At 46.4% G+C, this 12,794-nt stretch overlaps 1 protein-coding gene across 1 annotated transcript in view; it reads left to right on the plus strand.

Moving 5' to 3' along the window:
• The window catches only part of LOC122543972 (serine/threonine-protein kinase MARK2-like), a 70,236-nt gene that overhangs the window by 20,664 nt on the left and 36,778 nt on the right, over positions 1-12,794 (plus strand). The window contains exons 2-11 of the mRNA XM_043682981.1: positions 796-852; positions 2,207-2,443; positions 3,726-3,845; positions 4,318-4,417; positions 4,503-4,615; positions 4,955-5,096; positions 5,617-5,795; positions 5,938-6,038; positions 7,466-7,597; positions 8,620-8,877. Coding sequence (XP_043538916.1) covers positions 796-852; positions 2,207-2,443; positions 3,726-3,845; positions 4,318-4,417; positions 4,503-4,615; positions 4,955-5,096; positions 5,617-5,795; positions 5,938-6,038; positions 7,466-7,597; positions 8,620-8,877 — 1,439 coding nt within the window. The remainder of the gene's footprint in view (positions 1-795; positions 853-2,206; positions 2,444-3,725; positions 3,846-4,317; positions 4,418-4,502; positions 4,616-4,954; positions 5,097-5,616; positions 5,796-5,937; positions 6,039-7,465; positions 7,598-8,619; positions 8,878-12,794) is intronic.

Consider the following 12,794-nt stretch of genomic DNA (forward strand, 5'->3'; position numbering starts at 1 on the left):
TCCCCCATTCATTCCACATTTCCCCACATCTCCGTCCCTTCCCACACCATTTTCAGCCGGAGCCCAACCCCACTGTCTCCTCCCCCAGACCCCTTTACCAACCTAGATGTTGTGTGTTGATTTTTGCCTGATGTTATTTTGGTGGGGGGTGGGGGTGTGTGGGATGGTGGTGGCATTGGTATGGAGGAGAGGAGGCAGAGGACGAGGTGTTGCTAAGTGGGAGCTGGACCTCTAGCTGTGGATCCCTGACCTTCTCCGCTGTGCCCACCCAATGAATACTGAGGGGCTCAACTGGTTCTCATTGAGCTGAGCACAGGACAGAGGTGAGGCATGGGTCCTCCCTGCATGGTGTAGAGCATTGCTACAACATTTGGAATCTGCTAACAGCAGGCATTACTGTATTGTTCTAAATTCAAAAGCTAAGATGTTCACAAAACGTCTCAACCTGGAATTACATTCTTTTATCTACAATGTGCATGTTAAGCTGCCATGTTGACATTTCCTATTTAACTTGCCTGTCTGTACTGTCACTGTGCATTTGCAGCCCCTGGCCTCACTGGTATCTGGTGAATTTTTCACCACAATATCTTGTCCTCTGTCATTCACAAGTATCATTGTTTGTGATTTCTGTAGAGATTCTTGAGTGTTCCAATAATGATACTGCTCATTGGGATATTGGTGAAGTCACTGATATTGAAATTAATTCTGGACTAGCTATAATCTGGTTTGCTAAGTTGATTAAGACCCTAGATGTTAACCAGATGTCTCACTGTTTCTCCTGCTTGTGTTTTGTAGATAGTATCTGCTGTGCAGTACTGTCACCAGAAGTGCATTGTTCATAGGGACCTAAAGGTAAGGACCACTGTGACTGTTTCTCCTCCTATTAGCTCTCATTGTGATACGTGATGACTATGCTGGTTCATTGCTTATTTGCTAGTTGTTCTGTGATTATACTTATCCTGAATATTGTGCTTCACATTATTGACTCCTCTGAAGAGTGAATTGTACTTGGCATGCATTGCTTGATATGTGGGTGAGTTGATGCAATCCATTTAGTAGTGCACACGCTCGCAGCCTGCTTGATTGGCACCACATCCACAAATATCCACTCCCTCCACCGCTGATGCTCAGTGGCAGCAGTGTGTACCATTTACAGGAGGCACTGTAGAAATTCACCAAGGCTCCTTCCAAATCCAGAATCACTTCCATCTGGAAGGACAAGGACAGCAAATACATGGGAATACCACCCCCTGTAAGTTCCCTGCAAAGCTGCTCATTATCCCCACTTCGAAATGTATCATTATTCTTTCAGTGTCACTTGGTCAAAATCCTATGACTCCCTCCCTAAAGGTGTTGTGGGATTCCCTGCTGCAGCACATGAAATACAGCATTTCAAAAAGGCAGCTCACTCCCACCTCAATGGCAGCTAGGGGTAGGCAATAAATGTTGGCCTAGCCAGTGGCATCCATCTCTTGTGAGTGAGTTAACATGAACAGCATAACTAAAGACAGCTGAAACCCTGAGGTGTATTTGAACCTTGCTGGTTCCTACAGGCACTGTGGTCTCTCTGCTCCCCTCTTATGGATTGCTGGCCTTGTCTCAGGCTGCAGGACTGGACCCAGGCCTTCTTGCATAGAGGTGGGGCTACTACCACTACCAGAATGATCCTGCTGAAAGAGATTACGCAGACCATGCTCATTTTCCAGGTGTGGGAACCTGATCAAAATTGATAAGATGATTAACGGGTTCAGTTGAGAAAAACCATTTCCTCTGGTGAGTGGCAGAGTCCACAGCATGTGAATAATCTTACAACATGAGCCAGATCTATGAAGCAAGATGGCAGGGAGCACTTTGGCCAGGGTAATGGAAATCTCCATAATGCTGAAAGCTGATTGGTGTCCTTTTGTTCCTGATACAAATAAGTGACTTATATGTCACAACCTCCTCACTGCACTGAACTGAAAATAAGCAAATGAATCAGATTTCAAATTGTTTTGACGAACTGACCTGCCTGGAGGATGATTGTTACAGGCTGCTTGCACTGTGTTTAGAAACAGGTTGGAGTTTAGTGTTACTGGTGACTGCTCCTGCTGTCACTCTGTCTCACTATTGTCACACTCCTTTTGTGTGATCAAATAAATTAATCTGTTCCATTTTCTGTTTCTGTAATATTCAGTTAATTTTTATTTGTGTCCTTCCCATTCAGGCCGAGAACTTGCTGTTAGATGGAGATATGCACATAAAAATAGCAGACTTTGGCTTCAGTAATGAATTCACACTGGGGAATAAATTAGACACATTCTGTGGGAGTCCACCGTACGCTGCTCCTGAGCTCTTCCAGGGGAAGAAATATGATGGACCAGAGGTGGACGTTTGGAGTCTGGGAGTGATCCTGTACACACTCGTGAGTGGTTCGCTGCCCTTTGACGGACAGAACTTGAAGGTACTTGGATAGTCTGCCTTTATATAAAAGGGTCACATGGGATCATTGGCTGCATTTCTGGAGGTTTAGGCTACAGAATCAGTGGAGTGATACTGAACTGTAGTGATTAACTGGGTCAGGTCTCAACAGTGGTAGTGTATCTATTTCTGAACTGCATGCTTTAGGAACAATGTCAGGAATCGTGGGACAGCTGTAAGAGAGGTTTGTCCAGAATCCTGCTTTAGGGATGGAGAATTTCAGACCAGTGAAACTGGGGCCCCTTCATTTTTAACATGTGTATCGGGTCACCTCTCAGCCTCCTGTTTATCCAAGAGGGAAGAGCCCAGTCTGTTCTGTCTATCTTTCCTGATATTTAAAACCCTCTCAGTTCCAACATTATTTTCATTGTAGCTCCTTCAGTGTCTCATGTTCTTCTGGTCATATGGGATGAGTTGAAAGTGTAATTCCATTCCTTAGGCTATCTTGCCCAAAGCCCTGCAAGATTTTACACGTCAGGTATTAATCCTATGACCTTCTGGATGTTCCTGCTGAGTCTATATGCTAGGCCCTGTGACAGTTTAGGAAACAGCTGAGGCCTGCAGTGGAAAAGCGTAGGGTCTCTCTCCTGCTGTGTATTAGGGTGGACCAATGACTGCCCTCATCCAGAATCGGTGCCTGCTGGTATCTGTGGGAGACTGAAGCTCTTCTTGTAACAATCTGTGATATCTTTTTACTTTCCAGTTAACACTTGTTTGTTGCAGAAGGAGGTCACAGCCTGAGGTGGGGAGGGGTGTGTATATAAGGTGCTGGTTCTCTGTGTGTTTCCCACAGTATGGGGATTTACTAGGTGGGGAAGGGCATGTGACTATTGATCTGTTCCATTTTGTGTGATTATAATGGCTGAGCCTGGATTACTAGATTGGGGCAAGTTTGAACAGAGGTTCTTGTGAATCTAGTACCTTCTTAATGCTTCAGACATGGTGCATCGAAGTGGAGCAAGTGTTTGTGGACCCGCTATCTTTTACCTCACGAGATCCTAGAAGCCACATTGGGCCTGATCTGATTTATTGGTGTTGGTCAAGGGTAGAGGCAAAGGATTCTCTGCTTATCCCTCACCTCCTCCCTCCCTCTACTGGCCCTCTCCCCCTGAGCCTCTCCTGCCCACAACCCTGTGTCTCCTGGCCCCTTTGCTGTCCCCCTGCTCCTCCCCCAACCTTTGAGTCTGACTGGGGTGAAGGGTGGTTGATGAAATTGGAAATGTGCTTATTTTCAACTTATTTACTTTTTTCTATCTTTCTGTCAGGAACTCCGAGAGAGAGTGCTGCGAGGCAAGTATCGAATCCCCTTTTACATGTCCACAGACTGTGAAAACCTCCTGAAGAAATTCCTGGTATTAAATCCAGCTAAACGAGGTAGCTTAGAGGTGAGTTAGAGAGAGATGTCAGTGTACAGTCTTTGTGTAGGGTTTAAATTACAGTGCTGCTCCCACAGTGCAGCCAAGTGTAATCTGTACAGGCACAACAGTGTACTTGCTTCAGTCAGCCAGGTTGAGGCTGTGCTTGACATTCATCCTCCTGATGTACTGTTCTCAGTCAGGTCTACTGCCTGGTGGGAAGGGAGGGTGGTTATCTCCCAGTCTAGTTATCTTGCCTCTTTTTATTTGCTGCATCCCAAGAACGAGAAATCCTTGTGCCTTTGCAAACACAGTGCAGAATTAACGGCACAGAAATGTGGATTTTGCTGTGGTGTTGGCTGCTGCGATTTCTCCATTGCCCAGGTGCCTATCCAAGGTAATATCTGATTGGCCAAAGAGGTTTGGGAGGTCCTCGGGTGCTGGAAGGCAATGCAGAAATCTGAGTTCCTTTGAGACTGACTGTAATTATTATCTTGACCAGCAAATAATGAAAGATCGCTGGATGAATGTTGGTTATGATGACGATGAACTGAAACCGTACACAGACCCTGAGCCAGACTACAAGGATCCCCGGAGAACAGGTCAGTCTTTTTCTCAGTAGCCATTCCTCTAATCTTGGAACTTGGCAGTCCTTGTTGCTTTAACAGTGTATACCTTTTGCTGCAGAGCTCATGGTAAACATGGGATACACTCGGGATGAGATCACTGACTCTTTGGTGAACCAGAAGTATAACGAAGTCATGGCAACGTATCTGCTACTGGGCTGGAAGACCTCTGAGGTAACTGAGAGTTAAGAATTCATTGACAGGAGCTGATGCCAGATTCCCATAAGTTTGTCACACTCATGTTTCCCAACTGTGACAGAAGGTGTTCCTGAACCACTGCCTTCTCCCTTATTTACTGTCCCCACCTCCCCTCTCAAACCACACAGCTTTTACCAGAAACCACTAAACGCCTGGTTACATCGCACTGTCTGTGTCAGCCTGGTTGTGCCACACCTTCAGCCTGGTTGTCCTGTGGTAGTCTGTGGTTAATGCCTGAGTCCGGTTATTGGTGGTGTGATGTGGCCAGTTGATGTGCTGAGTTTCTGAGATTGCGATTGTTTGTTTTGTGCACAGTTGGATACAGATTCGCTGTCCACCAGTAACCTGTGTCTGAAGCCACGTACTGACCACACCAACAGCAACGCACAATCTCCCTCCAGCAAGGTACAGCGAAGTGTCTCATCCAATCAGAGACCACGTCGGATCAGTGAACAAGGTATTTTCAGATAGTTTCTCACTGCCCAGGAAGAGCTGGGTTTCTGTGCTAATGATTCATTGGGAAAGATTAGATTGTATATATTCACTATTTGAATGCTGTACTTCAATGACTGTAATACACTGATTGTGGCAGAGACTCCGATCTAAGCTTTAGTGATACTTCTTTCAGCGTTTTACTGCCTCATACAAAGGCAACTTTACTCTGTATCTAACCCCATGCTCTCCCTATCCTGGGAGTGTTCGATGGGTGGGACAGTGTAGAGGGAGCTTTCCTTTGTATTCCAACTCTATGCTGTACCCAGGTTGATGATGTGTTGCAGGTTCGATGTAGTCAGTTGCTGGTGGATTTTCGACCCTCAGTCTCTGGGAATGAATAGCAGGAAGGGGTGAGGGTGATGATTGAACAGTTTTCGTGCTGAAATCTGGGGGACAGTTCTGTCTTGAATACTTACTGCTGTCAGTTGAAATTCCCCACCCTCTGTCATTCACCCTGTGACTCTTTCTGATCACTTCTGCAGCTGGTCCCACCAACCCCAGCAGCAATTCCTACTCCAAGAGGAACCAGGCCAACAGCACTGACTCCAAACACCAGGATGAGGAGAAGGACAGTTCACGGCGCTCCAACAGCAATGTGAAGGTGCCAGCCAGTCCACACACTGGTTCAGACAGGAAAAAGGCAACCACACCATCCTCCATGGTGAGTTAGGCTACAGTATCATTCAGCTGCAGGGATAATATGTCACCAGCCTCATGAATGTCACTCTGCCTCACTGTCCTGTTCTAAAGTGAATGTTGTTTTTTTGTCTCTGCTCTGACCCCCACCTGTCCCATTGTTACAGAACAACGCACTGACCAGCAGCGTGAGCCGTGACAGGAACTCCCCGATGGCAGATCGAGCTGGCACAGGTCAACAAGGCAACGTACAGAACGGCAAAGACAGGTAACTGCTCTGAATCAGACCATCGTGTCATTGTGTGCAGCATCTATACTGCAGACTGTAGGCATGTCTGCAAGATTGCAGACTAAGTTCACTGTGCCTGCTCGATCCCTTACTGGGCATCCTGGACCTGTACAAAGCCACAGTCAGGATGTAGTTGGATTCTATCGACATTTGAAATCAGAGCAGAAATAGCCCATTCAGGCCCTCAAGTTTGCTCCACCATTCAATAAGATCATGGCTGATCTGTTCATAATTTGGATTCCATACTCCCATCTTCCTCAATAATTCTGATACTCCTGCATAAGAAAACTCTATCTAACTCTGTCTTAAATATATTCAATGTCCTGTGTCTCAGACCACCTGAGGCCAAGAGTCCAAAAATATGCAACACTTGGAGAAAATACTTCTCCTCATTTCTGTCCGAAGGAGAAAAATCCTAATTTTATACCGGTGTCCCTTAATTCTGGACTGTCCCACATGAGGAACCATCTTTTCCATGTCCACCTTGTCAAGACCATTCAGGATCTTATGCACTTCAATCAGGGCGTCCCACATTCTCCTAAACCCCAGTGGAAACACACCCAGTCTGTCTGACTGTTCCTCATTAGATAACCCACTCATATCAATCAGTGATAGAGAATGGTCTGCATGGGTACAGTCCAGACTGTTGCCACTCTTTCTGCTGCCTGTCAGCCTCTTCATCTCCATTTAAACTTCACCTGTCAAGTGATGAACTGCAGGTTCTCGTCAGATATCAGAGTAAAGAGCTAACACTGTCTAGTGACACAGTTTAGGAATCCTACACTCAACGATGAGACTTAATATTGGAACTCCAAACTCCACACTCAACAAGACATCATAAAGGAACCATGACCCCACACCTCCCCACCATAGCTATGTGAGCAAAAAAATAGCATCAGGAAAGCCTGGGGCGGGGCAGAGAGCCAGAGGGTGAGGGGGCTAGGGTTTGGTGCTCAGGCAAATGAGAGGAAAAGGTAAGGGGGAGGTTATTATGTGCTGCTGGGAGGGGGAATGGGGGAATGCTGGGTGAGGGGGTAGTTACACGGGCATGGGTTGAGGGGATGAGAAGGGGTGAGCTGACACAGGCATGGTAACAAGGTCGGGGTCAGTCATGAGATGCATCCTGGGTGGGAGGCTGAGGGTTGGACAGGGATATTACTGGAGTCCTTCACTATGCACAGGGCTTCACCCCCGGCTCTACTTGCTGACCGCCTGACTCCCACTCACCAATCAACCGCCCCCCCCCCCCCAACCGGCCCTCAGGTGTAGGTGGGTTGTATGGAAAGGAGACACAGGATGAGACAATGGTGGATGCAGAGGATGAGGTGGGATGAAGGGGTTTATGTGTGTATAATCTGTGAAGTAGGATAAGCAGAACTTTGCTAATTATATTTTTTATCTTCCAGTTCGTCAGTCCCAAGCTCCAGAGTATCTTCCATGTCTGTCACCTCAGCAAGAACACGGCACACAAAATCCATGTCCACCTCTGTTCACCCATCCAAAAACACAGCAACAAACAACGATGCTCAGCGTCCAAGGTTAGCTTTCTGCAGGCGGTCTTTTATCCAGTTAGAAAACTTGCTGGTCTGCTGTGATCTTGAGTTGCTGCGTACCTGGGACTGCAGTTTTTCACAGCAACTTCCATCCCAGGAGCTCTCCTGTCTTTCACTTGCACTGCAGGACTGCCCGACCCTGAATATTGAGCTTTTGTTTCCCCTGTCTTGGCTGTGCCACTCAGATTCCCAGGCACCAAAAGCTAAGAACTAGCGGGGGGATATAAAGCCTGAGGCAGACTGTGCAATACAGCCAATGGAGAGGACAGTCTGAAGCTGTCAAGGGGAAGCCCACTCCACATTTCTGAATGCAAGCATTATCCTGGGGGAATCCTGTTGTTTTTCACTGAAAAAACGTGCATGTACTGCAAAGCACTCACTGCAGAGGGGAAGCAACCACAATTAATATTCCCTGTCAGTCCTGGAGCAGGCAGGTTCCCTGAGAATAGGAGTGATTTCACTTACCGAGTGTGAGCTTCACTGGCTCAAACTGTGAGCTGAGGCCACTCGTGTATACAAGGATACCCCCATTGGAGTTAGCTCTTCTACAAAGATATCCGAATGCTTTAGGTGCATTATGGTTTGATTCAAGAGTGAAGCCACAAAAGCCACTTTGTCCATAGTCAGATCCCAGAGCAATGGTGAAGTAAGGAAGGTGTTGTTGTAGGTTGCTCATATTCAGAAATATTGGCCCTGGTAGATCAGGGAGAACCCATGCAGCTCCCAGCCACTTGTTCTGCTGTGGAGACCTTAAGCATCCACTGGAATAGATTAGTGATACAACGCCACTGATGATTCAGCACTGACCCTCTGACAGTGTGGCTCTTCCTCGATGATGATCCTCCGACTGTGTGGCGCTCCCTCGGCCCTGACCCTCCCTTGTGAAAGCTGACTGTAGTACCCAGTGTGTAGTTTGGGTTTATTGCTCGGAAGTATAGTGCTGTTTTACTGTTGCGTTTGCAGGGTATTTGTTCATATTTTTTGGCTTTTTTCTGTTCCCTCCACAGCACGGCTCCCCAGCGGATCCCTGTCACCTCGCCGTCTGCACACAACATTAGCGCTGCCACTGAGCCCAGTAACTTTCCAAGGGGTGTTGCTAGCCGTCGCACCATTGATGGGGGACAACTTCGACAATTCCGTGATCAACAGAACACTGCGTTCAATGGCCCCCCTGCCTCACCCACTCTGTCTCATGGCAACAGCCAAGCACGGAGAGGGGCATCGGGCAGCATCTTCAGCAAGTTCACCTCCAAATTTGTCCGCAGGTAAAGAGCTCATCTGTTTTTTTCCTCTCCTCCCGTTCTCCACTTGGGGACCCCTCTTTAGTGATCACATGGTGTCCTGAAAGCTGTATACAACAATCAGCCACCCACCCCTACTTTCTGCTCACCCAGTCCCTGTGGGAGACCTGGTTTGATAAGTGGATGGAGAAATTGCCAGGGCTGTGGCTAAAAGCAGCAGAAGCAGTGGGATGAACCAGGTAGACCCCACCAAAGAACCAGCATGAGCATGATGGTTAGAATGGTCTCCTCCATTTTATGACTCTGAAGTTGTCTTGGTTGTTTCCTTGTGGTACAGTCAAACTCACTCCAGCAAGATGGCAAAACTCGAGGTGAATTGTCCAGTGCCCCTCTTCAATTTCTCTTCAGAAGCCAATGCAGACTTTGTTTAGATTCCAGCTCTTCCGTCTCCAAGAGCACAGTGCCTGAACTGCCCTCTCTTATCCCAGCAATTCTGCCCTGGTCCCACGGTTGGTAGGGCTGCGTCTCCTCAGGAATGGCACCTCATTGGAGAGATAAAGGGATGGGTTGTTGCTGAGGGAGGCATGAGGAGAAACTGGAGAAGGTGCTGGCACTGCAGAGGTATTGAAAGTGCCTCAGGAATCTCATAAGCAACAAGCAACCACAACATCTCAGAACATCTCAGCAAGCTAGGATACTTTGGAGGGGTGGTTATGCTAATTAGCACAACCAGGAGGAATGAGCTAAGTTCAGGAAGTGGGTGTCGAGCCAGCTTGCTTAAAGATGAAATGCTGACTGACGAAGGCACTTGTGGGATTGTATACAGATCCTCCAACAAAGTAATCACACAGCAATGTATTCAGGAAGAAATTTGGAACTTGTCAGAAAAGCACAGTGATCATTTGGAGGATTTTAACCTGCAAGTAATAGATAATAGCTGCAGGGGTAGGCCATACGGACCTTCGAGCCAGCACCACCATTCATTATGATCATGGCTGATCATCCACAATCAGTATCCTGTTCCTGCCTTATCCCCATAACGCTTATCCTTTAGAGCTCTATCCATCTCTTTCTTGAAAGTATCCAAAGACTTGGCCTCCACTGCCTTCTGGGGCAGAGCATTCCATATATCCACCACACTCTGGGTGAAGAAGTTTCTCCTCAACTCTGTTTTAAATGGCCGACCCCTTATTTTTAAATTGTGTCCTCTAGTTCTGGACTCACCCATCAGCGGAAACATGCTTCCTGCCCTCAGAGTGTCTAATCCTTTAATAATCTTATACATCTCAATCAGATCCGCTCTCATTCTTCTAATCTCAAGTGTATGCAAGCCCAGTTGCTTCAATCTTTCAACATATGATAGTCCTGCCATTCTGGGAATTGACCTCGTGAACCTATTCTCTACTCCCTGAATAGCCAGAATGTCCTTCCTCAAATTTGGAGACCAAGACTGCACACAATACTCCAGATATAGTCTCACCAGGACCCTTTACAGCTGTAGAAGGACCTCTTTGCTCCTACACTCAATTCCTATTGTTATGAAGGCCAGCATGCCATTAGTTTTCTTCACTGCTGCTGTACCTGCATGCTTGCTTTCATTGACTGATGTACAAGAACACCTAGATCTCGTTGTACTTCCCCTTTACCTAACTTGACTCCATTTAGATAGTAATCTGCTATCCTGTTCTTGCCACCAAAGTGGATAACTGCACATTTATCCACATTAAACTGCATCTGCCATGCATCCGCCCACTTACCTAGCCTGTCCAAGTCACCCTGTATTCTCATAATATCCTTCTCACATTTCATCCTGCCACCCAGCTTTATGTCATCAGCAAATTTGCTAATATTACTTTTAATACCTTCATCTATATCATTGATGTATATTGTTAACAGCTGCTGTCCCAGCATCGAACCTTGTGGTACCCCACTGGTCACTGCCTGCCATTCTGAATGGGACCCGTTTATCACTACTCTTTGCTTCCTGTCAGCCAGCCAATTTTCAGTTCAAGTCAGAATTTTGCCCCCAATACCATGTGCCCTAATTTTGCTCACCAATCTCCTATGTGGAACTTTACCAAAGGCTTTCTGAAAGTCCAGGTACACTACATCCACTGGCTCTCCCTTGTCCATCTTCATGATTACATCCTCAAAAAATTCCAGATTAGTCAAGCATGATTTCCCCTTGGTAAAACCATGCTGACTCTGGCCTATCCTGTTACTGCTATCCAAATGAGACGTAATTTCACCTATTATAATTGACTCCAACATCTTTCCCTCCACTGATGTCAGGCTAACTGGTCTGTAATTCCGTTTTCTCTCTCCCTTCCTTCTTGAAAAGTGGGACAATATTAGCCATCTTCCAATCCTCAGGAACTGATCCTAAATTGGTAGAACATTGAAAAATGATTACCAATGTGTCCATGATTTCTAGAGCCACCTCCTTAAGTACCCTGGGAGGCAGGCCATCAGGTCCCAGGGACTCAACAGAGTTCACACCTAACAGTCAATCCAACACCATTTCCTGCCTGAGATTGCTTGTGTCTTCCCCAGTGAAGATAGATCCAAAGGACCTATTCAACTCTTCTGCCGTTTCCTTGTTCCCCATAATAAATTCACCTGTTTCTGTCTTCAAGAGCCCAATTTTAGTCTTAACCATTGTTTTTCTTTTCACATACGTAAAAAAGCTTTTACTATCCTCCTTTATATTTTTGACCAGTTTGCCTTCGTACCTCATTTTTTCTCCACGTATTTCCTTTTTAGTTATATTCTGTTGTTCTTTAAAAGCTTCCCAGTCCTCCGATTTCCTTCTCATCTTTGCTATGTTATACTTTTTCCCTTTTGTCTTTATATGGTCCTTAACTTGCCTTGTCAGCCACGGCCACCCCTGCCTCCCCTTAGGATCTTTCTTCCTCTTTGGAATGAACTGATCCTGCACCTTCTGCATAATATCCAGAAATACCTGCCATTGTTGTTCCACGGTCATCCCTGCTAAGGTATTGAACCAAAGAACTTTGGCCAGCTCCTCCCTCATAGCTCCATAGTTCCCTTTGTTCAACTGCAATACTGACACTTCCGATTCTCATATTATGGTCACGACCTCCTAATGGCTCCTTTACTTCAAGGTCCCTGATCAAATCCGGTTCATTGCACAACTCCAGATCCAGAATTGCCTTCTCCCTGGTAAGCTCCAGTACAATCTATTCTAAGAATCCATCTCGGAGGCAGTCCACAAACTCCTTTTCTTGGTGTCCAGTACCATCCTGATTCTCCCATTCTACCTGTATGTTGAAATCCCCCATAACAACTGTAGTAATACCTTTGCGACAGGCCAATTTCAACTCCTTATTCAACTTCCACCCTACATGCAGACTACTGTTTGGGGGCCTGTACATAACTCCCATTAGGGTCTTTCTGCTTTTAGAATTTCTCAGCTCTCTCCATACTGACTCTACATCTCCTCGCAAGGGACTGAATATCATTCCTCACCAACAGGGCCACGCCACTTCCCTCTGCCTGTTAGTCTGTCCTTTCGATAGCACGTTAAGTCTTGAATATTCATTTCCTAGGCCATGTCCACTTGAGGCCACGTCTCACTTATCCCCACAACATCGTACCTGCCGATTTCCAACTGAGCCTCAAGCTCATCCACCTTATTTCTTATGCTTCGTGCATTCATATATAATATGAATTTAATTTGTTACTCCCCTCACCCTTCCTGTCATTCCCTATTTCACTTGACCATACTGTATGATCCCTTGAGTTTTCTGCTCCATTGATTCTGTTGTCTTTCTTAACTTCTCTTATTATCACTTTCCCTTTAACTTCCTAAAAGTCCAGATTTCCCCCCCCCTCCCCCCAACTTCTTAGTTTAAACACCCCTGTGTTGCAGTGGCCAACCTGCCAGCCAGGATGCTGGTTCCCCCCCCTATGAAGGTGCA

This window comes from Chiloscyllium plagiosum, chromosome 45 (assembly GCF_004010195.1).
Source record: "Chiloscyllium plagiosum isolate BGI_BamShark_2017 chromosome 45, ASM401019v2, whole genome shotgun sequence".
Classification (NCBI taxonomy): domain Eukaryota; kingdom Metazoa; phylum Chordata; class Chondrichthyes; order Orectolobiformes; family Hemiscylliidae; genus Chiloscyllium; species Chiloscyllium plagiosum.